Source organism: Cyprinodon tularosa, unplaced genomic scaffold (genome assembly GCF_016077235.1).
Source record: "Cyprinodon tularosa strain WSP-4 unplaced genomic scaffold, ASM1607723v1 ctg696, whole genome shotgun sequence".
Taxonomy (NCBI): Eukaryota; Metazoa; Chordata; class Actinopteri; order Cyprinodontiformes; family Cyprinodontidae; genus Cyprinodon; species Cyprinodon tularosa.
The window spans coordinates 260747-288597 of record NW_024039447.1 but is presented as its reverse complement, the minus strand read 5'-3'; the positions used below and the strand labels follow the sequence as shown (position 1 = coordinate 288597).

Genomic DNA, 27851 nt, shown 5'->3' with positions numbered 1-27851 from the left:
TTTTTATCTTTAACTGTTCTTATTAAGTTAAATTTGTTGAACTTATACTTTCTCATATTCAAGTTGATACCAGGATCGGAAAGAAATATTTCTTTGAAATAAAAAAAAAGTTATCTAAATCTTCTAGGAGCATGAAACTCCCCCCCCCCCCCCCCCCCCCCCCCCCCCGTTATTTTGTGCTAATACTTATAAAAGTGACGTATGTTGTGCCATATGCCATGATCATACTTTTTGGACATTGGGAAGCAGTGTCCATATTTCATCCTGATAGGATGACCAGAGAAGAAAACGCAGCCTTGGTGAATAACAGCTGGGGGACTTCAGCAGCCCCCCTTTTTCAGCCAGCAAGTCACATGGAAGTCACAGAGGTGTGAAAACCTACCCCCCTCTGTGAGGGCAGAACAAAACCACAGAGCACACAGGATTCTTCCTCTCTCTTCCTCTTCACTTTTTCTCCCTCGTCTGATCCAGCCTGCTTCTGCTCCTGCGCTCAAAGCTGGGGCCCACTGTGGCCCACAGTGGAGATGCAGGCCCCAGGGAAACCAGATCCCCAGAACCATCAAGGATGAGTCAGAACTCTTCAGAACCTAACTGCTGCAAACAGAACCTTTGCAACACATTTCTCTTGAGTTTCAGAACTTACAGAGCCAAACTGGATGAAGACCATGCCCTGGTGTGAGACTGAGGGGACCCCTGCTGTGAGACTGAGACAAAGAACCCCTGACTGCAGAGCTGCAAAACTGGATGAAACTCAAGCTTTCCAAATGGACATGGAAAAGGTTTGCAGGTCTGGCATGATTAGGGACAGAACAAGCAATGTGTCTTTTGATGATGCTAATCATATCGTGTGTTTACTGCTGAGTAAAGGCAACGCTAATTGATGCTAAAGAATGGACTGCATGCTACGCTATGCTACAGGAATATATGTTGAGCTGTTGCTAAAGCTTAGACAAGCTTTATTCACTAAGGATTTAAACACTGAAATAACATTAGTGTTTATGTGTTCCTCAAATGCTCATTACATTTCCATTACCAAGTATGACCAAGAGTCATTTAAGGGAAGCCTGATGTCTATTCGCTGCTAGCTACTTTAAAGAGGGTAAAGAATCATTTAACTAAAGGTTTTTGGTTCTTGATTAAGCAAATCATTTAATAAAACATTATTTGGCCAAATAATGTTTTATTCACCTCATGGATTTGCATTGTCAATTGGTCTGAAAACATTCCAATTTCTTTAAAATTAGTGAAAAGCTAATTTGATCACATTCCAAATTCTTCCAGATAAACTTTGGTTTCAAACACAGAATCCATCTTAAACTGTAATATGTTTTTCAACCGTTTTCCCCTTCCTCTTTGTACATAGTAGTTAGTTTAGTTTAGTTGAGTTTTACTAGTCTTAGTTGAGAGTGTTAAACTGAAATATGTTTGACTTGGAGCTGAATGATTTTTGTTAATAAAATCTTATATTTTGAACAGAAGTTGTGGTGAATTTATTCCATGTATGTGCAGAAATAACTGTCGAATCACTCTTTCATTTATTGTTCTAACACACAGTTAGTAGGACTGTGTGTCATAAACAGTATATAACAGCTGAAATAATATCTGATTAAATAAGATATTTTACCACCCCTACAGGGGAGGGCAATAAACATCTTAAAGTATCAGAAACATAAATTCCCAGCGGGCTGGGAATAGAATTTAACTATAGAATCACAACATAAATATGGCGTCCCTGATTGCTGGGCCCATTAATTGTAACATTTATTTAGCGTCCCATGCTGCTGGACTCATTGAATGTAACATTTAATTGGTGTCTCAGTTTGGTGGTCATCGAATATAACGGTCATTCTGCACATATATGAGAATAAACCATTATTGAAAACCGTGTGAAAGCATTAACATCAGCTCTCACCACTCAATAATGAAATCTTAAAGTCACAACCTAAGAATCCAAAACTAAATGTCTTAGCTTATATGAGAAGAAAATATAACCTTTGACATTCTTGGAGCATCAAAATATAGAAAATTTAACTAAATCTAGTAACTCCAAAATATCTCTTCAGCTAGTGATAACCAACTTTACTTCAAAGCAAAACTCAGATGATTCAAATCAATCTGATCACTTTGGTCCAACTAAAACTAAAAGATTTAACTCCCAAGTTAATCTTATTGTTCGACCAAAATTTATGCACATCTATAACTAGATGCTGCCATTTGTGGTTTCTATAACCACATCCCAAAAATGAAAATTCCCAAGTTGTGCTATTTCAAAGTCACCTCGAGTCCAAAATAGGTTAGATGCCTCGAAATTTAACCTAAATCCCTTTGTCTATTAGTCTAATAAGACTCCTAAACACTTATTTAATATTGTGTAGAACAAGATTTGTTGCCAGATTTAACGTAAGTTAATCTGTGATCCTACCCAACCGAAAGGGGGTGGATTCAAATTAAATTGCTTAAAATCCCTTAAAGAAAGGTGAATCATAAGCTAATTTGCTAGTAAATCCTTAAAAAGGTAAGCTTTGCGCCAAACTGCTTATAAATCCTCAGAGACAGGTAAAGCATGTGCTAAAATAGCTAATAAATCCTAAAACAAGGTGTAGCATTTTTAACACTGAAAGAAAAGCGTTTCTTTGATATCACAGAAAAGGGTGAAGCATAAGCAAAATTGCTTGTAAGTCCTTAAAAGGTAAGCTTTGCGCCAAACTGCTTATAAATCCTCAGAGACAGGTAAAGCATGCGCTAAAATAGCTAGTAAATCCTAAACAAGGTGTAGCATTTCTAACACTGAAAGAAAAGTGTTTCTTTAATATCACAGGTTTAAAGATAACCCGTGACCCGTTTCTACACACATAAAAATAAGTCCTTATAATATGTATATGTAAATATACAAGTATAGTGGGTATTGACTGGATTGTGTTCTTTTGAAATTTCTTCATAACTTGTGTTTTTGTGCCATCAGCTGAAAATGGATCCAAGCATCCTCAATTCTGGGCACATAATTGACTCCATAGGCATAGAGAAACAGAAACAAATTGTTGCAAAGCTTATCCACTTATCTCCAGAAAAGCAGGATAACCTAAACAATTTTAACCTCAGCCTATTGAAGAAAAGATTCAAGAATTAATTAACTTAATTCAAAACCCAAATGGAAACTTTCTGATAACAGATGTACTCTGTGAGCTCACGCTTCTTTATCAGCTTAAATCCCAAATAAAAGCTAAACAGTACTCTGAGTTAGAAGCCAAATATCAGATGATCTGCCACAGAGTAAGTGCTGCAAACATTTTATTGTCAGGAGCTGACAAGATCAAAGACCCATGTGGCCAGACTGACCATGCCTCAGAACAAACAGTGACCCCCCTCTTGGAGGAGCTATGCAATAAACAAAGCAAGCAGACTTTGAATCAGCAGGAGGTCACCCCAGTCAAAAGGAGAACAGCTCCTGAAGCAGATACAAAGTCTCTAAACTCTGAGTTAACACTAAATAGATCTGAAGATGTTCAAAGTCAAAGTAGTGTCGCAGACAGAGAGAAACAAGTAGATCACTTGATAAACTCAAGCAGTTTAAAATTTTGCAAAGGACAGCCATGCAAACCAATCTCTGTCTCACACTCCGCTGACCGAGCACCAAGTGCCAAAGTTCACAGCTTGAAATACTCTGAGGAGAACCAGTCTCCCTTGTGTCATCAAAGGTTAGCTGAAAACCCCCCACCACTTAATGAGCAGAACCAGCTTCCTGACGGGCCAGGTCCACCGAGTGACCATAGAATTCAACAAATTGAATCCTTGGCCAAAGACATTGATATTTTTGACCCAGAAAATCAACACTCCAACATAGCTGATTATCTGCAAGAAGTTGAGCACTGTCTAAAAGACTTGACATTTCCTTCTTCTCGTGAAAAATTGAAGCTGATTTGGAAAACAACAGCTAGAAGCGTCCATGTTTTCATAAAATCTCTTCCTCCAAAAATCAGAGAAAGTTATTTAGCTCTTTGTCAAACCTTAAGAGAAGAATATTCTGGTTACAGAGATCCGGCGTTAGCAACGCTTGAGGCATCTTTAGTTCTCCAAGGAGAACATGAAACACCCAGAGAATATTACTTTCGCTTGAGACAGGTTTATTTTGAGGGCTGCAGTTCTCCAGATATTGACGAAGATGATCCCACATTTAAAGCATTGTTCATCCAAAATCTTCATGAAAGTGTACGATATGATGTAGCAATGCATTGCAGGATAGAGAACCTTTCTATGCAGGAAACTCGCAGATATGCTCAGCTTGTTTGGGAAATACGTCTCAAATCAGATAGATTTCAAAGCAAGCTTAGAGTCTTTAACCTTCAAACAAAGAACAGGACCAGAAACAGACACAGATTCAGTTCCCCTGTGGTTAACCAAGATGAAGGTCATAAGCCTTCACATCACAATGCAAAACCAAAGGTTTACACTGGTAAAGGGGGACATCAACAAGTTACAGAAACAACCACAAAAGAAAACTTAGAACAGATCTGCAAAACAGTTCTTACAGAGCTACTGGCTTCTCTGACCAATCACAAGGTACCACAATTCCAAGCTAATGGTAAAACTTATCATATCCAAGAGTATGATAGTTGCTGATAATTTCTAACATACTTTAACCTGTTTTATCCTTTCTTTTGTTTCACAACTTGAGAAATGATGAAGGTTGAACAACAGCATCATGAAGGTGTTAGGAAATTTTGTTTGGAATGTATATATTTGTGTATCAGGGTCAGACTTTCCTGCCAGACCTGCTTCAACCAGACGCAAAACCTCTGGAGAAAATGAACTGTTTTATGATAAGATAGGGTCAGCTTCTGCCAGACCTGCAAGAAATCATCCAGGGACAAACACTGGAGAAGATATGAACCCTAAATGAACTTTCTTCCTGCCAACAGGAACCTGACTCATCACCGCTCCAGATCTCATGGCTTTATGGACCTATTTGTGATCTGAAAACAAAGAACTGCATCTTTTATTTCCAGATCAAAAGGGGGATATGTTGTGCCATATGCCATGATCATACTTTTTGGACATTGGGAAGCAGTTTCCATATTTCATCCTGATAGGATGACCAGAGAAGAAAACGCAGCCTTGGTGAATAACAGCTGGGGGACTTCAGCAGCCCCCCTTTTTCAGCCAGCAAGTCACATGGAAGTCACAGAGGTGTGAAAACCTACCCCCCTCTGTGAGGGCAGAACAAAACCACAGAGCACACAGGATTCTTCCTCTCTCTTCCTCTTCACTTTTTCTCCCTCGTCTGATCCAGCCTGCTTCTGCTCCTGCGCTCAAAGCTGGGGCCCACTGTGGCCCACAGTGGAGATGCAGGCCCCAGGGAAACCAGATCCCCAGAACCATCAAGGATGAGTCAGAACTCTTCAGAACCTAACTGCTGCAAACAGAACCTTTGCAACACATTTCTCTTGAGTTTCAGAACTTACAGAGCCAAACTGGATGAAGACCATGCCCTGGTGTGAGACTGAGGGGACCCCTGCTGTGAGACTGAGACAAAGAACCCCTGACTGCAGAGCTGCAAAACTGGATGAAACTCAAGCTTTCCAAATGGACATGGAAAAGGTTTGCAGGTCTGGCATGATTAGGGACAGAACAAGCAATGTGTCTTTTGATGATGCTAATCATATCGTGTGTTTACTGCTGAGTAAAGGCAACGCTAATTGATGCTAAAGAATGGACTGCATGCTACGCTATGCTACAGGAATATATGTTGAGCTGTTGCTAAAGCTTAGACAAGCTTTATTCACTAAGGATTTAAACACTGAAATAACATTAGTGTTTATGTGTTCCTCAAATGCTCATTACATTTCCATTACCAAGTATGACCAAGAGTCATTTAAGGGAAGCCTGATGTCTATTCGCTGCTAGCTACTTTAAAGAGGGTAAAGAATCATTTAACTAAAGGTTTTTGGTTCTTGATTAAGCAAATCATTTAATAAAACATTATTTGGCCAAATAATGTTTTATTCACCTCATGGATTTGCATTGTCAATTGGTCTGAAAACATTCCAATTTCTTTAAAATTAGTGAAAAGCTAATTTGATCACATTCCAAATTCTTCCAGATAAACTTTGGTTTCAAACACAGAATCCATCTTAAACTGTAATATGTTTTTCAACCGTTTTCCCCTTCCTCTTTGTACATAGTAGTTAGTTTAGTTTAGTTGAGTTTTACTAGTCTTAGTTGAGAGTGTTAAACTGAAATATGTTTGACTTGGAGCTGAATGATTTTTGTTAATAAAATCTTATATTTTGAACAGAAGTTGTGGTGAATTTATTCCATGTATGTGCAGAAATAACTGTTTGACCATGATTAGTGCTCGAATCACTCTTTCATTTATTGTTCTAACACACAGTTAGTAGGACTGTGTGTCATAAACAGTATATAACAGCTGAAATAATATCTGATTAAATAAGATATTTTACCACCCCTACAGGGGAGGGCAATAAACATCTTAAAGTATCAGAAACATAAATTCCCAGCGGGCTGGGAATAGAATTTAACTATAGAATCACAACACGTATAAAAAGAAAACAAATGACAGAGAGAGACTTGGACAGCAAAGACATTACAGGAGAATGAAGGTAGTAAACCAGAGCCACAAGCTAACTTTGGAGAGAGGTTCTCTTCAATTAACTCAGCTCAAAACTGTTGCAGTAGTTTTCAATGAGCGTTAAATTATGCCCCATATTATCCTAAAGCGATCATGGATCCGGACGCATGTGAAACACTTTCACCTAATGCAGTCAGCAGACCATTAGACTATATGTTTATCTCTATGTATTTTAGGTCATAATCCATTATCATTTAAGTTGCATATTTATTTTCAGGCAATCTGGTTTGCACAGGGGGGAACAGACCTCTCTAAACTTGAGGATGATTGTCTGATGTGTGTCTGTTTGTGACAGAGACTAGACTTTGATCTGCCCACTGCTTTCACACTTTGCCAAGAAGCTTGGGCAAAGATGGAAGCCATAAAAGACCACTTCAGCCATGCTTAAAAAAGAAAACAGAGTTTCCCCACATGCAGAGCACGCCTTCTGTTTCCGCTTTGTTTTGATTTGGCCACATTAAGGGAACACCCACAGAGCAAAGCAACACACCAAGGAATCTTTTCCTGCTCCATGTGGCAAGTTTGCATCTGTAGCTCACATTAGGTGCCACATGCATGCATAACACATGGATGTGTCTCTTGACAAGTGTAGGAACAAAGCTCACCTCCATTGGTTCGTCAATTTCTGCGTTTCCGGTAACCGTGTGAGGCAGCAGTTTCAGAACAAAAGCCTCTGCTTCTTCGGGTTGATCATCAGCCACGATGTTTAATGAAATTACAGCGGTCACCTGACCGGCAGAAAATGTTACAGTTCCAAACTGTGGCATCAAGTCACTCAACACTGGTGAGTGATCACTGGAGTTCCTGCTGATAGACCAGTTTGCAGACACTTCCCCGTAGCTTCCTCCATTTCGTACAATAACAATCCCATCAAATCTGGAGAAGAGATTATCTTAGATGTTATCACATTCGATTAAGTGCAAGCAGTCTTGTAAATTATGAGATATTTGAATTACTTTTGTGTTAGATCTTCATTGATGATGATTGGCTGAATGAGAGCAGCGCTGCTAATTGACAGGACGCCATAGGGTTTATCATTGGGCTCGATGGTCACCAGCACTGCATTGGGTGAAACTAGCACAGCGTCTCCTCTTATAGTTTCCTGTAACAGGACCACGTGGAAGGATTCTGCAATTTCTGGTACGTCATCATCGCTAATGTTGAAAAAAAGGCTGGCTTGGAAGACCAGTGGAGGGAATGTGATGGTCCTGACTGGTTGCATGTCCAGGAAATCCACACCTGGAGTAGCACTGCCAACTCCTTCACCACTTACCACCATATAATCCACAGACACCTACAAAAATAGAGGTTTTATATTAATTTAATTTAACAATAATGGGTTTTATAACTATTTAGAAAAGCACTTTCATCTTAAACATGACATGACCTAAAAATTAAAAAAGTCAGGAAGTTTAGATAGTACAACCTCAGTCTCAACAGATCCAATTAGTGGCCCATTCTCAGTCAGCCGGCCGCGGGTCACATTAAGGCTAATGACAGCGGCAGCTTCTGAGACAGCCATGACAGAGACGGAGAAGCGCAGGGGGCTGTCATTTTGCCGGATTCGTAGCTGAACACTGCTGGTGTTGAGGTTGAGAAGGGCTCCACCTGCCACACCTGTTAGCTTCACTGTAAATACTTCATCATTCTCAGGGATCTAATCAACAGAGAAAGACAAACACACATTTTAAAACTTCAAACATGACAAAAAGTTACATGGGAATAGATTTTTCTGCAAGGTATTTTTTTAATTCATAATTTTTTGGGGGAGTTTAGTTGGTGGATAAAAAAACTGGCAAAAGAAAAGAATAAATGTTTTCTTTCTTTTTATAGATAAATACCTAAAATAAAATTTTTATTATGATTCCTGTTAATGAAATCTAATGAAACCTATTGCCTCCAACAATTTCTTTTCACAAATTGAGTCCATGTGTTTGTCATTTAATTTCAGGTTGTGGATAAATGAGAAGTCAGAAAGTTTTAGGATTGATTCCATTTCCCCTCCCAATCTGCCCATGAGCAAATTACTTAACCTCAAGCTACCAAATCATCTGCATATCAGAGTATAAATGTGTGCATATGTTTGAGTTTAGCTTTGTTAATTTGGCTGCTGTGCAAAAGTGCTCTAATAAATAGCATGGTAGGGTTTTGAAAGTGAGGTCAGAACCTTTACAGTATATTAACCTCTTAGCTTTGCCGTGAAGGCCTTGAAGGTTAGAGAACATCAATGAAGGAACAGCATTATGAAGAAACAAACAAGCCTCAAAGGATGAGTATAACGCTTTGGAGAGGAATATTCCAAAATTTTTAACAATTCATGGTTTAAAGTTAGATCCAATATCACTTGACTAACATTATCACTGAAATCCTGGAGCAACAACTAGATCATCCAAGAATCTGTGAGAATACTAGAAAATACATGTTCACACACATGCCTCATCCAGACTGAGTTAGAGGTTTCTTGCATAGAAGGATCATCTACAGAGCTGAGTGACATACCCTAAAAGGATTGTTTAGATTTATTTTTACTGTATTATGCATTGCTTCATGTTAGGCAGAGAGATGTAACAAAAAAGAAAAGAACAATTTTTGAATTGGACTATTAGTGCTGCTGATTGATACCTGATCATCCTGAATGTGGATACTGAATGTCACTGCAGCTTGTCCTACAGGAATGATGATGCTGCCTCTGTCTGGATCGAGATCTTCAATGGCAGGATTGGGACCACCAGAGATCTAGAATAACAAGTTTAAAATAAAAAAGGCGATATTTAGTCTTCCACGGGCAATCTGCATGGATTATTTATTTTGGGGGAAAATATATTTTTAAATGTGCTCCACTGTCTTCCTACCTCATAGGTTACAGTGACCGTTCCATATGTTCCTTTTTCTCTAATTAGGGTGAAAGGCACATTCCTTTGTCTGGATTCATCAACAACAATCTCTGCAGTCTGATAAGGGGAAAAAAAGAACCAGAGTCACATCAGCTTAAGCAGACTTCAGAGGAGTTAAAGAATAAACTGATGTAACCAAATTGTGTGTAAACGGCTTTAAGCTTCAGGTCTAACATTCATATCATGTGAAAGGTTCTGAAAAAATGGCGAATTGGAAATAAACAATGGAGTTCTTACCGAGTTAAAGCCAATTATTCCAAAGGCATTGTCATTAGACAAAATGGTGATTGTTGCCTTGTTTGGTGTTCCTAGGATTACACCATTAGAGGAACTCTGGAAAAGAAATTCAAATTGGTTACTTACAACTGGGGGAATTTATGTCAATGCTCTTTAACATTAATTCTCCTAAAACTTAAAATGCTAGGTCAATGAGAAAAGGTTGGAGTATCCTTTTTCTCTTATCTGCTGTCTTTGCTTCATTCCTGTGCACCCACTGAGTATCCCTGGGGAGACGGCACAAAGGCAGGAAGTGCTGGTTTCTGCCTCAGCTGCTCAGTCAGGTTATCTCTCTGCAGGGTATCTCTTTAGGATTTGTGCTGTGCTCTGTCAATTGGCACTAAACCCAGACAAACCTAACGTTCAGCATGCTTAAAATTACATAAGAATTTTATAAGCCTTAAGATGCAAGTTTAAAAACACGTGTCAAAACTTTCTATGTTATATAAAAAGTATATAGTCTAGTTGGGGGAGCTCAAAATGATTTTTTACTAGTAAACTTCTTTTCTGTTCAAAAAGTTAGAATAGGGCCAATAAAAATGGATTTACTGTAACAGAAATGCTTTGGTAGGTTTATGGTAAAGTCTATGTATTGATACAGCTGTCTAGCAAACATTCACTGACATACTCTACAATCAGGACCAACCACAAAATAGGAAGTTTTCTGCTTACAGAGCATATTGTTGGAAAATTGAGTAGAAGGATTTTTTTATACATAAAAGGTACACAGGCTATAGGAAAAACTGTAGCCAGTGATCCTGAATAAAAATCTATTAAGAGTTTGATGGAGATTCACAAAATATGGACTGTGGCTGAAGTCACTGGTTCAATAGTTGTTACAGATGTATTCAGTCAGGACATGGGCTAAAACTTCCAGATTTAGTGAGTTAAATGATTTGTGAACCAGATATTTCAGAAGAATCTTAACTTGGTGAAGGTTAAAAAAAAAAAAAAAAAAAAAAGACTGGACTACTGCCCAATTAACCAAAGGTTAAAATTTAGAAATACATTTTGGATAAAAGTCTGGATAACAAACAAAACTAGAGGAAGGTCACAAAGGCACAGAATCCAAGTTGTTGAAGACAAGTCTGAAGTTTCTGCAATCTGATAATTTCAGGAGCTTCTGTTTGGCTTTTAACTTCCAACCTGTTCTGCGTCAACCCCATTTAGTACAATATTGTCTGTTCAAACAGATCTAGCTGTCAGGAATGATGGATGAAACCCAATCACCCCTTTATTTCTCACTTTTGCTTGATCTATGACACCCATGGTGGTACACATTAATTCTCCTGACAGCCCATCAGTAAGATGACCAGGCAAGCATTTGGCTAGAGCTTTGTCTCCGCTTTAGTGTAAACAGAGTGGGCCTCATCTGGTCTTTGACTCTGCTAACAGCCAAAATGTCGACTTTAGCCACTGGATTTAAAAGATATTAAAATTAAATAATAAAAGAAGGGTTTCATCCTTCCTGCTGTTCAATTCTGCAATTATACATGCTAATTGATTTATTACATTTACAATAAGTTATGCCTATTACATTTATTTTGGGGTTTTTAACGGTTGGGGGATGACAGCAAGACAAAGCCCTCCCCAACTCATCAATCAAACTCGACAGCCAAAGTCTGATTGAAACCATGGAGATCGTCTCTAGGAGAAGGCATTCGATAATCTGATGAGACCTTGCTGTGTTTAATGCTAGAAAATATTTACAGCTTTCTTATTAAAGCTCAGTTATAAAAAATATATATATTTTTCAAAGTGATCAATCAAAGTGATGTTAAATCTCAGCGTAACCATCCGCATATTTTACTTTTAGGGAGGAGTTTAGGAGGATTAATATGTAATGATTAATATGTAGGGATTTTCTTCAGGGGGTGTTTTATAATTTTACGGGTGACCTTGCTTATTTCTCTTTTTCTATGGGTGCTTTCAATTTCTGTCAGCTTTCTACATGAGCATACTGAGCTGATTATGGATAAGGGCTGCCCAGTGGTGCAGCTTGCAGCAAGAAAGTTCCAGGTTTGATTTTCGGTTTAGGTACCAGATCTGCTCGGGTCCTGCGCATGCCAGTGACGTTGCACTATAAGATTGGCTGAATGTTGCACCATGACGTAAAACATTGTTGTTGCCCACACAATGATAACAACATAATGCCGTGTCCGTGTGCTGAGTTGGGAGCATCTGTACTGTTAGCCTGAATAATGGCTGATGAAGTTTTACCTGATCAATAACAAAACTGAAAAAAATATGTTTATGGTGAACAAAGTATCTTCAAAACCATGGTAATAAAGGGGGAGAGCTGGGTAGCGCTGTGACTAAATGTGCTCAGTACAGTAGCTAATAGGTAAGCCTGTTTTAAATCGCTCAGGTAGATATATTAAGCTACACTACTTTAAACTTTGTGTCAACAACAATCGTTCGTTTTCTACAAGTAGAATAACTTGTTTACTTGGTCTAAAATCACTACGAAAGTCATTTTTTAAGATGTTCCATGTGTTGCCCCCTGCCATCAGATAAGCTGAGACTTTCTTTGTCTCCTTGTTAGATGGCAGAGCTCAGCCTGCCTTAGAGGGCAGTACTTTCCTTCAAGACTGAAAATGATAGTTTTCAGCCTTCGGCTACTTTAGATTGCCGAAGAAATGTAAAATAATAGCAAATATGGGTAATAAGATGTTGAGACTCCGGAAAAGATTAGATTCTTAAGAAACGGGTGCTATACAGTTTGTCTGAGTGGCGTTGCCATATGATGACATCATAAGAAAGGACAGGGCCCCAAGAAGATCTGACCATCCGAGCAGATGTGGTAGCTACACTGGCCCGGGGTCTTTCTGCATGGAGTTTGCATGTTCTCCCCGTGCGTGTGTGAGTTCTCTCTAGGGACTCCGGCTTGCTTCCATAGTCCAGGAACAAAATTGCTAGGTTAATTGTCATCTCCAAATTGTCCTTAGGTGTGAGTGTGTCTGTGTGTTTTTGCATGTCTTAGTGATGCCCTGGACCCATCATCATCCTGACAGAATAAGCAGGAGAAGATGGATGGATGGTTTATAGATAAAAAAGAATGCAAAGTACAGATCTCTGTCTCATAGGGGTTTGAAAAATAATTATGTCATATTTCAACATATTTTTACACACTGGTTGTAAATTTTGATATCTGCAAAAATGTTTCACAAAATATACAGAAATTATGTTCATGGGACTGTTTGCAATACATGGAGCTTTGATTCTTTGATGGTTATTTGGTCCACATATATATATATATATATATATATATATATATATATATATATATATATATATATATATATATATATATATAATTAACACTTCATAAATACTGTAAACACATTTTATTTCACCTGTAGTTTAAGGTTGAAGGTAAATGTCTCATCCGCTTCAGGAAGGTCATCATCTTTCACAGCAATGAAAATGGTCTTACTGGACTCAGAGGACAGAAGAAAGGCTGCAGCATTGATAGCTTCAAAGTCCCCAGTGTCGACACCCTCTAGCTGAAATACAAATATCCAAAGGAAAAGAAACAAGTTACTATTTTTAAATCAAATTTAAGGTATCAAATTCACACATATATGTTTAAACTTTTTTCTAAAGTGTGAAAAAGAGAGAAACCGGGTCAACAAAATGATGTAAACAAAGTGAAATAAAGAATCAGAGACAGGGAAAACCATACGGATATGAATGGACATTAAATATTTTAATGTAAAACTTAAAAAATCTATATAAAAAATTATTAATATTATTCATAAAATGTAAAGATATGGTTCCATAGCTACAGAAATTATTCTTCATACTAGAAATAATGCTTAAAATGCTTTTAATTACATTGCAAGGAAAGAATCACTGAAAAAAAAGGCCAAATACTGTATTAAAACACAAAAGGGCCTCACGTCATTCCTATGTACAGAATTTGTTTTTGACTTTGTGGTATTTTACACTATAAGAGTTAAGATACAGCATATATTAAAGATACTATTCAAATTTTAAACATTTGAAAAAAGAAAAAAATGTATAAATACTCCTAGGGATGGGAATCGAAAACCGATTCCTGTTCAGAACTGGTTCTGTCTGTTCAAAATCCATGGCACCGTTTGCAGCTCGCTTAATGATTCTCTTCATGGTTCCAGGCAGCTCCAGAGCCTAGCCCTGGGCAGCACGACTTACGTCACGTTTTTTACGCAAGTTACACACATGGCATTCAGTAAGCATGTACGACGTGACCAGGCGTAGGTCTAGAAAAGCAAAACAAAAAAAAATGCAGTACCATCGGGTTAAGCGATAGAAAGTTAGGCTTCATTTTAAGGAAGAGAAAGATGGCAACAAGGCGCTTTGCAATCATTACAAAGTGGCGATTTCATCCGCGGGAGGAAACATCCAACATGCAGAAACACCTGCACACACAACATGACATACATTTTAACGAATGTCGTGTTTTTGATGCTTCCGGACAGAAGCTAAAGTTACAACCAGCATGGAAGGCAACTCTGGTGGTAAGTGGCTGGTTTTATATCACTGGCTGTGCTTAATGTGGTTCCTAGTAAATCATATGCCATTTCCTGAACCAGTCCTAAACCAGTTTCCTACCTCTCTTTGGGGTTATTAAACCTGCTACAAAGTTGCTCCGCAGTTAGGGGAGCGAGAGAAAGGTGTTGCTTGTTTATTTAAATCAGGGGGAGAAGAGTTTATTTCCCGAAAATTGTACAGTAATGTTTTTTTAATTAAACGGATGCCTTCTCCACTAGCTTTAGATGACTGTAGCCTGGCTGGCTCTGAGGCTGGCAGCTCCAGTTCACTGCCATCTGTTTTCGCCGAGGCAGGCAGAAATAGAATGTCCCAGGCGAAGGTAGACGACTGTCACCGTGCAATTACAAAGTTTATTGTTTCACAAGATCGATAAGAGAATCGATAAGGAATCGAATCGTTTCACAGAATCGATAAGGGAATCGGAATCGTGAAAATCTTATAATATCCCAACCCTAAATATTCCTAACCCACACAGTTGTGTGCATGTCACAAAAATAGAGTGTAGGGAAATGCAGGAATCCCTCCTCAATCTACGTTACACAGCTGCCATAGTTGTACAGAAGCAGAGAAGCTGAAAATGAATCTCCTCCATGTGGTTAAAATAAATCCCCGAAAGATTTCTTGGCTAGAATTTCTGCAAAATTATACTGTTTGCTTGAAAATAAGCTTATGTCTGACTGAGATGTAAAGAAATAGGTCCTAGTAGCTGTGAGGAAATGATCAGAAGATAAATCTGAGTAAGGACAGCTTGAGTAAAATGAAAGAAAACTTTAATTTGGAAGTAAAACAATTAAATGTGAGATTCTAAAATAAAACAAAGAGAATAATCTAAACTTACAAGAACCAAAGCAGTCACGTTGATTGGGTCTCCCACTCTCTCTACAACCAGTCTGACCACAGCTGTGCTGGTTTCATTGACAACAAATTCTGTTTGCCCCAAGAAGCGCAGCGTGGCTGATTCACACGTGGTGCCAGGGATGGACAGAGCCAGAATCAACCCAGCTATCAGGAGGACAGGGAGCATTCCTGCAAAAAGAGGGAACGTTTGAAACAAACAGAAACAGTAAATGCATGTATATGTTGAGACACAACAGTGAAATATTTTCTCCTTGCAATTTGAAAAATGTCTTTTTGCCTCCAAACAAAATGTATATAAATATTCAAAATATTTCATCTGCAGTTGGTAGCAGCTGACCACATGTGCGTTTTTGTTATACAGACTAGCATACCTTTAGGCGTACTGCATACCTGATTGAAAAACAGTAATATTCTATTAATCTAAAATGAATCTATGTTCAATCACTGATGAAGGACAGGTATTATCATTTTTACTACTTTACTCTTAGATTGTGTTCATGCTTGTAGCGTGTAATAGTTGTGTTCGTTTTCATATTAAAAAATAGCAAAATATGAATGACAAAAAAAAAAGCAAAAAACAATTCCTCCCCTTGGACGCCAACATGTGCTAAAGTGCCCTCTAGAGTGGTGAGGATGTGCTAAATGTGCTTTTTTTTTTTTCTTCTCCCCTGCCCTAAAAAACTCTATTCAATGCAACAGAAAGCAGGTGAAAGTTGCAAAAGAGCAAAAAACACTATATTTAAAACAAATGATTTTCAAAAAAACGAACTTAAATTTAAGTCTGTATGCAGAAAATCTGCTACATGTTTTATGCAGTAAGGGGGTTAGGAGAAGTATTGTCTAAGAGCAGTAGCCTGGAGACATAACAAATTGATACCAGTTGGGGGTATTTAATTATAATCTTTAACAAGCCCAAATTACTAGTAATTCAATACAGGTTCTGACCAGCATGTGTTATAGGCAGCAATACTCCAATATGTCTGAGCACCTGCCATCACTGTGAATGATGTTTGAATAGTGTCAATTGGGAAGATAAAACATCCACAAGAACATTTCATTCTGAAGATACATCTGTTTTAACATCCAAACTATGTAAAAGTTTATGCGGTTAGGTTTCTCACAACATGTTGTTTTGGCACTAAATTGCTTCATAAAGCTAATGCTACACATGTGTTGCACTGCAGAGGAAGCTAAAATGTTCAAACCACATCTACAGTAAAACATTCTTTCATCTGGCTCATAAACAGAAAAATCAATGTGGCTTATTATCATGCCTAAACATGGTGGGGGGACATTTGGGGAGAGCAGGTTTTGCATTGAGATACATAAAAAATACAAAGAATTTCTTCTGACATAAACTTCTTCTTTCAAACAACCCCCTTGTACACCTTAGTCTGACTGCTGACTCTTTTAAAATTGACCTATAATTTACCATCAAATAATATTTTTTTCTTAAGAGCAATATGTTTTCTACTAACAACCCAAGATGGCAACAGACTTGAAGGTGTCATAGTAACACTTTGTGATAAAGCTTATAGTTACAGTGGTTAAGGTTATCCTGAGCTATCTATAGCTATATAATTGACAAGATGGCGGCGCGTGAACAACGCGAGGCTCGGCGTCTCTCCATAATCCGCTATTTAGTAGTTTTCTACCTGGTTTTCACCGGACTTAGTGTTTATATTCATTTACAGCCTCAATCACTGTTCATTGCTGATTACTATCAATGCTGTTTATACTGTTTAACATACATTTTATAGTCTATTTATACATACCCTCTGTACACTTGTAAATGCATATTTATATCCTGTATAGCACTTCTGGATAGATGCTAACTGCATTTCGTTGCTTGTACTTGTGACAGTGCAATGACAATAAAGTTGAATTCTATTCTAATTCTATTCTATTCTATAATTAGGTTGCTATAGACTTAGAATGCTGGAGGACATAGCCACCTTTTTTCATCATTCTGCTTCATTCAATCTCTAATGTTAAGCTCTCTGCTTTTTCTCATCACAGCAACTTAATTTGGTCGGTTTCTGTTTGTCTGTGATGTTATCCAGGAGAGGTTTAGCAGCTGTGCTGCTCCCATCAATGCCTTTGTGGATGTTGAAACTTGGCCTGTTTTCAATATGTTCCTGTTTCTCTAACTATGACTAACTGTATGTGCTCTCTTTCATCCTCTGACATAGGAGGGCTCATCTTCCTGGCTGTCTGTGGAGCTGGTTGACAGTTGCCTTTTGTATCTCTGCTTCTTTTTCGATGTCTGCTTTGTCTCATTGAAGCCCAGTCATACTCGGCAGATGGTCACTCACACTGAGCCTGGATCTGCTGGAGGTTTCTTCCTGTTAAAAGGGAGTTTTCCTCTCCACTGTAGCAACAAGCAAACAATTGTGAGGGATTGCCTTTGACTCATTGAGAATGCAATCAACTGGATATAAAACTTTGAACCAATCTGACTGTATGATCTTGTTGAATTGTCTCTGTAAAGTGCCTTGACATGACTTGGTTTTAGAATTGGTGCTATATAAATATGTGAATTTAATTGAATTAAATTCACAGACGGTACACCATTAGCCATATACACAAGTGTGTATCGAGTTTTGAGGATTTCACCAAAGGCTCTTTTTGTATCAATAAATTGTGAGTTAAAACATGCATATATGTTTTGAGAAACAACAGCAAGCAATATTAAGGTTTTACATCATCTAAAATTTCATATACTGTATGTTTAAAGCATTTGTTTTTGAATTTCTTCCTTTGTCACATTCATTCAGTGTCATTTCTCACGTTGTCACCTCTCAACCCTCTCCAAGGATTGCTGCTCACTCATCTTTCCATTGACTTTTCTCTCCTCTGTCATCTCCTTCTTAAGTCCCTCAGCCAGTATAATCCTAGAGCAGGATGGAGCCCCAGAGGCAGTTGTCATGGTTAACACAAAAAAACATCCCAGCATGACATGCGGGGTGGACCCAGCTTAAAGTTAAATGGACTCACAATCGTTCCTCTTCCTTCCTGCCTCTAACCCATCCCATTCATAATGCACACCACACAGTTTCACCATCAGCAAGAACACGAGATCATTTAAAGACGATTCGTTCTTAATTACAAGGTTTACCATCAGCATCACCATCTAGGGTTGATGAAGTCATGGTTGCTGGGTTCTTTTTTTTTTAAATACAAAAGTATTTAGGGAAAATAAATGCTTAAAATATTCAATGATTCAAACTTTCCATTACAGCTGTACCGAATCCAACTTAGCCTTAGTTTCGAAGATTGTTTGATGAAAAGGAATCAACATTAGATGAATAACATGTAAATATTAACCATTGGGAGTCTCAATAACACAGATGTTTTGGTTGTGACAAGGAAAGCATTTCACATGAGTGTCTGCAATTTTTTGGCTGAGCTGAAGTCAAGGGTGTATGTACATGTGCACGTGTGTCACACATGCCAGCTACAGCACTGAAGAGATTGCTGGAAAATCCATCAAAAAAGGATTTAGACTGCTGGTAAGTGGGGATGGGCAAAGGGTTAGGAGAACAGAGGTTAGTGTGTAGTTGGACAAAAAGAAGCTGGGGTTTAGTAAATCCTGTTACTTGCCCCCTTTGTCCGATTTGTGGGACCGAGAAACTTTCTCAATCACACGCTTGATTGAAATGCTACAAACTCTTGTTTTTAAATCTGCTTATTCAAAGCCTCCCCTAACTGGTTTGTAATGGCAATGTATCAACAAAGTTCTATCCCAGAAAACTAACATTTTCAAAAGCTCTCTTTTGCTTTTAGCTTTTGAATCAATGTTTGGATCTTCTTTGGATCTTTGGATTTTAAGGGAAAAACATTATGATAGAAAAAAACATAAAAGCCTCACCATCAAAAAAACAACCCAAATACCTTTCATTATTTAGAACATCTCCGTGATGGATGGTAGCAAGCATGCAGCACTCTAACCTCCCACAAAACTACGCCAAAACAGAGAGGGGATCCTTTATGCATCCAATGGCTGAGATTACTGAACTTCCTTCATAGGGTTTGATACAAAGCAGATGCTGTATAGATGGCACAGGTTTGTTTTAGAAGCGTTGTGGCAGTTTTTGTGCTCAAGTCATGCATTTTGCCAACCCTGACCCCAGGGATCAGAGAGGCCCCAAGGACCTGTCTGTCACAGCTAAAGGCGGCATGGAGCGCCTGGCGCAGACCTCTGACATTGATAAAACTGAGAGTCAGAGTTCATGTAGAGAGGCTCTCACGCACTCAAACACACACACTTTACATCAGCAAAATATAGATGGAGCTTAAGTGCAGCCACAATAAGCAGATGCAGCTTTTGTTTAATTCTGTACAGAGCAAAAGTACCCAATAATATCTCAACTTGACTACTTAAGGTCTTTGTTGATAAAATCAAAAAATAAGTCACCACTGTCACAGCTGCAAGTGTTATACTTCTATATAAATGTTTGATATTCCTTCTTTGCAAAACAGCTCAAACTCAGCCAAACTGTATAGTCGCTCTTGCTATCTCTTTATGGAGATTTTTATGCTGGAATTTGAACTTGCACCCAAGTCTTAGATGCTTGTAGATGCTTTCTTACAATATTTTTGCTGAATTTAACTCCATTCACCTTCCCAACGTCTCTGACAAGCTTAGACCCATCTACACACTATGTTGCCAACGCTATCCTAACCATTGGAGGGTGTGATCAAGGTGATCAGCAATGTTGGTTCTTCACCTCACAGAGCATTTTGCAAGTAGGCCAGAAATTTAGGAGACAAAAAGTCATCTGAATGGCCCAACTCCATCCATGTCTTTGTTTTGTCACTTACATTGTGCATGGTAAGATTCAAATCTTATGACTTTATTTTAAGTATGGCTGGTTTCTTTCCTCTCGCCATTAGGTAATGGTTGCTATATTTCATCCTGAGACACCAAATAAACTATCTGAACAACTAAATACACTGTTAACATTGGACATCATCCTATCACTGGCACAAAATTTGTTCTTGTCCTCAGACAGCTGTCATCTTCTTGTTATATGTTAATAAAATCTGATCTGCACAGATTTTTCTTTCTTTACTAAATGCACTTTAAACTACAAGCCTCTTTATAAAACACAATAAAACAGCTCCTTATTTTATTCTACAAACCAGTGATACATTGGGGCCATTTCTGAGGTTAAATAATTTGCCAAAGGAGACTTTATGGAGCCAGGGATCAAACCACCAAGCCTGTGATTGCTGGAAAACATGTTCTACCTTCTAAGCCACATTACTTTAATTTGTGCAACCCAGAATGTATGCACTATATATCATTTGAATACTATATAGACAAAAATATTGTGTTTTCTGTGTAGCAGTGCCAAATGTTGTCTTAATAAATATGTAAAAAAAAATAAACATATTCTATGGTTTCAAAGCAATATGTATTAAGTATTCTACAAGATTACATATAAATGTTCTCTAGGTAAAATGTTAGATTGCTAGGATGTAAACTAAGAGATAGTTCAAAAAATTATTATATGACCTAAACATGTTCTTTGATTATTTTGGATTAAAAAAGCAAAAAAAACAAACACTATCAAAAATATTTTAAAATCTGGGTTCTGATTATATATCAGATTGTGACCAGCTGTCTAGGTAAGAGTGTTTCCCTGTTTTTTATGGACCCAGACTAACAACATTTGGGAACAGTGTTGAAAAAAACATCAGCATAGTTACCTGGGCAAGTATTGCATTTAGACTTCTTAACAAATAAAGTGATTTCAAACCAAAAATGTCAAATTTTACCAATTCATTGTACGAATACCACAACCACACAAGTCAATTTATAGCTCCAAAGCAAATTTTTCAGTTGGGTTATCAGCTCAACTCATGATCATGGGGTAAGGTTTAAATTAAGCTTATGCCTTGTCTGGATATCATCAACCAATCCCAGTATTAACTTAGGGGTCCCACTAAAGCTGGCTGTACACAACTTCTGATGTCTGTTGTTGACCTACTCTACTATGGTTTCATGTCATCTGCATCAGAAACACTATACAGGTAGCATTACATGTTACGATTAAACACGCCAATTAGTGTTGCTAACATGTCTGCAGTGTCGAATTATTTAAAACCAAAAACAGTTGAGGTATCCTAGCTTAGTGATTCCTAACGGGAATTGGCCATCCAAGTCCCTTGAAAGTCGATAAAAGCAATGCACCTAGAGGAAACTCTAGAGCAGTTTCAGGAAACATCTGCAGAGTAAAAAGGATTAGAACATGGATGACTGAATATTTCACTCTGGATGACAGACACATTGCTGTGGTGGAGAATATATACTTTTACTGCTCTTTGCTCTTGACACTGGAAATGAAAGAGTGCTTCTAGAGCTGAAAATTCCTGCAAAAGAATTTGTGTGATATGAGTGATATTTTCTTGCAAACACATTTGGATTATGGGGGTTAATTTGATGTTGCTGTTTGACACCCACAGTCAAAACATTCATAATCAATCAAAACTGTGTGTTGCACATTCAGCCATTTAACTGAAATGACTGAATGTGCAAACTGGAATTCAGTCAAATTCACTATGAGAAACAAAATCTAGTTTGAGACCATCCTAAGGACATGCTTTAAAGTTAAATTCACATAAACACAAGAAGGCTTACTGTAGCAGTATATGGATAGTTATTTATTTTGCCTGAACATAATCTTATACATATAAATGATCAACATTTATTTCTTCATATGCCATTTCTATTTACTACCTCAGAATTTTCTCAATATCAAATTGGTTTATAGATGAAAACTGCTTCTTCTTGTCACTACCTCATGCTTCAGCTTACATCTCGGGGTGAGCTCAAACAACTAGCATGCTTTGAGAGGTCTGTAGGGCTTTGACCCTCTTAGCTGTCAGTTCCTCTTAAATCAACATGTTGGTGTTAGAAGCTTGATTCCTTGCAGACACGTCACACACACACACACACACACAGAAACATTGATCTAGGATATCCCTATCAGAGCTGCTGAGAAGGTGTCTGGTTACAGAGCTGGTCCTGGGGTCGGTGCTAACTGCTGGTACTTCTAGGGTTTCTCCTGACGGTGGCCTATGTGTTGTAATCTTTTGCATCAATTATTCACGGCGGGCCGAAGACTTCACAGTCAGAGAATGGTAGTAAGCGTGACAGTGCAAGATTCAGATGCCATGTGCTGACTGCACCAAGTGGCTGGGATAACCAACTTATATGGAGCACATTACAAGGTCTCAATTTCTATCAAACTGATCTCACCTTCTGTTTTGCAACTCTTCATTAAAAATACTAGCCTCCAAAACCCTAAACCAGGATCTTTCTTTTGTTTGTTATTCTACCAAGAATTGAAGTAGAAATAAATACTCTTGCTTCCCTTTTTGGTCAAGGGTGTGTAGAATAACAGTCTACAGGGTTTTTAATCAAGGGTTTTCCCATGATGCGGCGTCCCAACCCTGAGGCTTCCCTGTTCCTGAGACGCCCATGGTGAAGAGCATGTGGTTATATCTGGCAGTCACACATGTAAAAAACACACACTTATACGCAAACATACACATACACACAAAAGTGATCTCCTAACTGTCTAGGGACAGCTAGGAGGATAGTCGTGGGATCTCATTCATCAATCTTACAGCTCAACTCAGTAAAGTGGAGTCAGTCTGCCCACAAAGGGGAACGACTCTGTCATTAGAATCGACTACTATGACAGGGGATGTAAGACATTTGCGTGTCTGTTCACTGTAAAAATTCACACCAGGCATGCAATCATACAAAATAACTGATTCTAAAACAGAAAGGAGAGACAAAAGGAAAAAACAATACAGAAAGACTGTCAAACAAGAAATAGTGAAAGGAAGAAACACAATATTGGTGTTGATGTGAGCCTATGTAGAGCAATCCCAGCTAGAAGTTGACTAACTTCTATGCTCAGATAGGGCTGTTTAAGAAGGCCATGGATGCTCTTCAACTCTAATCTGGAAGGGCCTCCTGGGAGAAACAGAGGGCTGAGGTGTTTTTGCTCGTCTCTTGCTAGCTCAGCTGTCTCATGTTAGAGTTCAGCCTGGTGGATGAAAAGGTATCATCAATGCTCCTTTAGGTAGGAGTGTCAAAAATAGATCTACAAAAAGAATTGCTGGAATAGCATTCAGTATGGTGTCCTGTCCAAGAGTGAGAGGAGAATGGAAACAAAAAGAATGAAAAAAATAGCTCTGAATTATTTCTATTACTAGCAGTCAGTGGCGGCTGATGAGTTTTTCTCCAGGGGGGTTTATAACTTCAAAATAGACATATACCAAAAACCATCAATTTATACTAACTTATCACACCTGTGTATTAAATTAATACCAACAACAAAAACAAAAATTCTGAAAAGAGCTTTAAATCAGTCTTACATGCTGGGTCAGATCCTGATGTTTGAAAAAGGAGGCAGGGAAAGCAGAATAAAGTGTTAGCCTCACTGCATGCAGTTAGCCAAGCCTTGTTGCTAAATAATTATATAAGCCTATCAATCAGCCACACTTTATAACAGACGACTGTGACATAAGTGCTGTGGCGAGAGGTGGCTTGCAAATAAAGTTTGGGGGCAGGAGACCTGTGCCCCATGATGGTCCTACCTTTTGCCTTGCAGAGGTGCTACCGCACATGTACAACTTTTAACGAGAGCCAATGGGCAAAGATTTTTGCGCCCCAGGGCGGAAATACGTCACCAATTCGACAACGAACAAAACAGCTCATCATAAAAGATTAAATATTTATCTTGCTCTAAAAATATATATATCAATATGTTTAGAAATATATCGAAGTGAGTGGGGCGGTGCCCTCTATTGGCCAGCCGCCACTTCTAGCAGTACTGACACGGTTAGTAATAGGCTACATTTTACAGATTTCTTTATGTAAAAGTTACTTTATGATGATGGAAAAGTTTTTTGTTTTTCCATCATGTAAAATACTGTGAAACTGGTTATTGGAATATTATGAAATATAAAACAACTGCACAAACTTTTGCAAACTGCAGTAATTGGTGAGCTATTCTTCAGGGTCATAAACATTGGAAAATGAAAAAGCCTTATGTTTGGATGTCTTATTTATCGTTAAAAATTAAACAAAACATAGAAATACATATTTTGAACTTCATTGGGTCAATTACAGTGTTACTGAAAAAACCCCACCTAATATGTTAAAAAAAATGCTAACAGAGACTACAATAAACAATTCTACCACGTTGCCAAAGGTCTCTAAGAAAAATAGAAAAAAGCTTCTTTATTAGATCAGCTAGTGTATGAATGCCTGATGTTAAGTTTTTGGTCCAAAACCATAGAGCCTGATGTTCTCTGTTTATTGAACTAGATTTTTGTTAAGCTTTTTTCCGCACTACGTGATGCCACCAGGCCAAGTGTCAGGCTCTGCCTCAGAAACCACCCACCGGCCGTTCTTTGCCCAGTATGGCTACGGCTGCCATTCCTGCTTAACTATCCAGTACATAATTGTGCTTCACATGTTGCTTGGTCTCTGGTATTTTTAGATCAGAAAATGTTCTCGCCGGAAAAAAAAGCTGGGTAGAAGAAATTAAGGAACTTAATAACTGGGTATAGCCAAAACATCTTTAAATCTAACAAAAGTGTCTTACTCATAGGATCTATTTTGAGAAGCTCTAATGTTTTTTTATTTTTATTTTAAGAGCAAAAATGTCTGTACAACAAGATGGAAGTTTTTGTTTTTTTTAAATACAGATGGTGAAGTCAGGAATTGCAACCAAAATACATAATTCAACCCAAGAAGACTCAGAAACCAGTTGAATAGACACCTCTAGAAAAAAAAAATGCATGAGGTCAGCCCTCCGGCTATTGTGAGATGATACTTTTCAAACCAGCCATTTCTCCTTTAGGGGTAAAAGACTGCCAATCAAGCGTGCAATTTACTGTGAAAAAAGAAACAAAGTAAGAGGTTCCCTGAGGTATTGTCCACATAGACTTTGTCGGCTGCTTTTAACTTAAGCCGATGGCATCTAACATCTCCTCCCAAAAACTCTTTTTTTGGTAAAAAAAAAAAAAAAAGTAGTGGGAACAGATGGGATAAAGAAAAGGGAAGTGGTCCCAATTGAGGAAAAGCAATTCTGAGTGTTTTCCAGTTTCAACTGACTGATTGGCATGTATGACACAGTGACAGAAGAAAAAAATACTCCCAGAGGATTAAACAAGGTTTTGTCTTCAAAAGCCTCACGGATCAAGAGGGGAAACTGGAAAGAGTATTATTTCAATGCATGTAGCTGGCTGGTATCTGGATGAAATGCTAATTGCTCTTCAAAACAGGACCGATTCAACAGAGAAGTAAACTTGGTTTGATTCACAACTCACTGACCACTGCATCATTTCAATGACCATTCCATGCTTCACTGGTGATCTGTTTATTTTCTGTGTTCAATCTTTGTCACAGCATTTTTACTTTTATTACAACCACTTTTTCGAAAACTGGCCTCCTCTACAACAGCGTCCAAAGCGTCATTCTTGTATTTCCTCCTTTTTTTGTTTTAGTCTTACTTAAGCATTTCTGTAGGACATGTGACATTCACATGTTCGATATTTTTTATTTTCAAGTAAATCAGTTAAAGGAAGAAATAATTTCAGCATTTTTCTTGTGGTAAATAAACTTTAGTTTAATCTGTACAAACAATTCCTACCCCTTTGTTCACACAAGATACAATTCTTGGGAAAACAGAAAATTCACCTGGATTTGATCAATAATAGGGATCAGAGACTGATAAAGTATACAAATATACATATATAGGGATGGACCATTAATAATTGTATTTGTAACAAAATCACAGTTGTTTGACTGTGATACACACAAATAAAAAGAGAAAGATACTTACCTTTTCACTCCAGACATTTAGGGGATGCTAATACGGTTAAAGTGGGTTTGCTCCCCAAAGAATAGTAAAGAAAGTTACAGCTAGCATGAAGATATACGGATGCAAGTAAGGTCAAGCTAAAAGGGGACTCTGGAAAGGGTTTTATTTATATGAAACCCTGGAGCAAAAACAAGTTTATGCTGAGGATTAATGCAGAGGAAAATCTAAATAAATATGCAAAAATAAATTTACATTTTGGGCAAAATAAGACAGGCATCATATTTAGCTAGTCAGATGTCAGTCCTGGCAGATGCTGACAACAACACAGTTTACATTGCCTAAAATATAAAAATTTTAAAATATCATATAAACAGGGGAGGAAAACTGAAGTGTTTTACCTCAGGAGATGTGGAGATTTACTTTCCTGCCAAATGAAATAGATGGATGAAAACCAGGAGATTAGGTTTTCCTTTCATCTCACCAAAACACTTTCTTCCTCATCTTTTTTGTGCAAAATTGCAAAGGTCAGATTTGCAAAAAGCACAACTAATAAACCAAACTGAGCTGTGGACTTTAACAGCTCCTATATAGAAATATTTTTCTTTTATAAACTTGAAAGAAATCGTCACTCGGAATGTTTCAGAAAGCACAGTGATCTGGATTTTCTGATTGCTTTTACATCCTTCTTTTGTCTCTAACAAAAATTAGGTAAACTGTTTGTAGAAATAAAAAGGACAGATGGCCATGAAGGCTTCCCAAGCGTACGAAATGTGTCACCAGCTCAACTTCTGCCTTTCAAAGCTGGTCATCTTCCAGGCTGTTTGCAACAACAATTTCAATGTCTCCCTTTGAGTTCATTTCAGTGAACACTTCAAAATATGATGCATTCCTTTGCTGAGAGATATATGATATATGAGATATATGATAAGAAATAATAAGAAATTGATGCCATAGAAAATGTTACAAGTAAAACTAGTACTAAAAATGTCTAGGTTTGCTTGGGTATTCTGTTGCCATGCTTCTGTTTTACTGACTTGGTAATGCTGTACTCACCAAACAGTCTGCTTATTAAGTTTCTTCCACTGTTATTTGAAGGTCAGAGCTTTTTCCATTACAGCCCCTGACTGCATGCTTTGGCTTGTCCCACTCAAAGGTGAGCTTCTTTACTAGCCGCAAGTTTTCTTCTAGGACTTTTAGAATCAGATTCATCCCTTTTTTCGCTATAGAAAAGCAAGCCAAGTAAAACCGTAAGGATGATGCATTCTTGACTAGGTCCAGCGTTAGTTTTGGGGCATTTATAGAGTTATGTGTGCTTTAAATGGTGTTTGGCAAAATGCACAGGCTTTCTTGTAGCTTTCTTTAAAAAAAAAATACTTTCTTATTGCCACTCTTCTATAAAAGGCCAGATTCTGGAGTGCATGATGCTGTCCATTCAACAGGTTCTTCCATCTCTGGGTATCTGCAGTCCCTCCAGAGACACCATAGATGCAGGTGGTGAACCAAGTCTGTGCAGATCCACATGGTTGCTATGATCTCTCCTGTGTATTTGATTGAACATAGCTCTATTGGATGCTCAGAGCCTCAGATATTGTCTCACAGATCAACCTGTTTTAAATCTTTCCAAAGATGTTTTTGTACAGTAAATATGGAAAAAGAGTTTAGACAGAAACTTAAAACTTTTCCCAACAACACCTGTGTCAAAAAGATCCACCAAGGCAACTGTTGCAGACCACCACCCTCTTCTCCACTGCCACACAGTGAGAATGTGATCTCCTCCCCGCATCCCCA

General features: G+C 38.0%; 1 protein-coding gene across 1 annotated transcript in view; it reads right to left on the bottom strand.

Annotated features, from left to right (window-relative positions):
• Positions 1–27851, bottom strand: part of adgrv1 (adhesion G protein-coupled receptor V1) — an 80912-nt gene that overhangs the window by 51310 nt on the left and 1751 nt on the right. The window contains exons 2-9 of the mRNA XM_038268173.1: positions 15191–15378; positions 13173–13322; positions 9778–9873; positions 9499–9597; positions 9269–9382; positions 8073–8303; positions 7603–7940; positions 7252–7522 (exon numbers count right to left, since the gene is read on the bottom strand). Coding sequence (XP_038124101.1) covers positions 7252–7522; positions 7603–7940; positions 8073–8303; positions 9269–9382; positions 9499–9597; positions 9778–9873; positions 13173–13322; positions 15191–15376 — 1485 coding nt within the window. The 5' untranslated portion in view covers positions 15377–15378. The remainder of the gene's footprint in view (positions 1–7251; positions 7523–7602; positions 7941–8072; positions 8304–9268; positions 9383–9498; positions 9598–9777; positions 9874–13172; positions 13323–15190; positions 15379–27851) is intronic.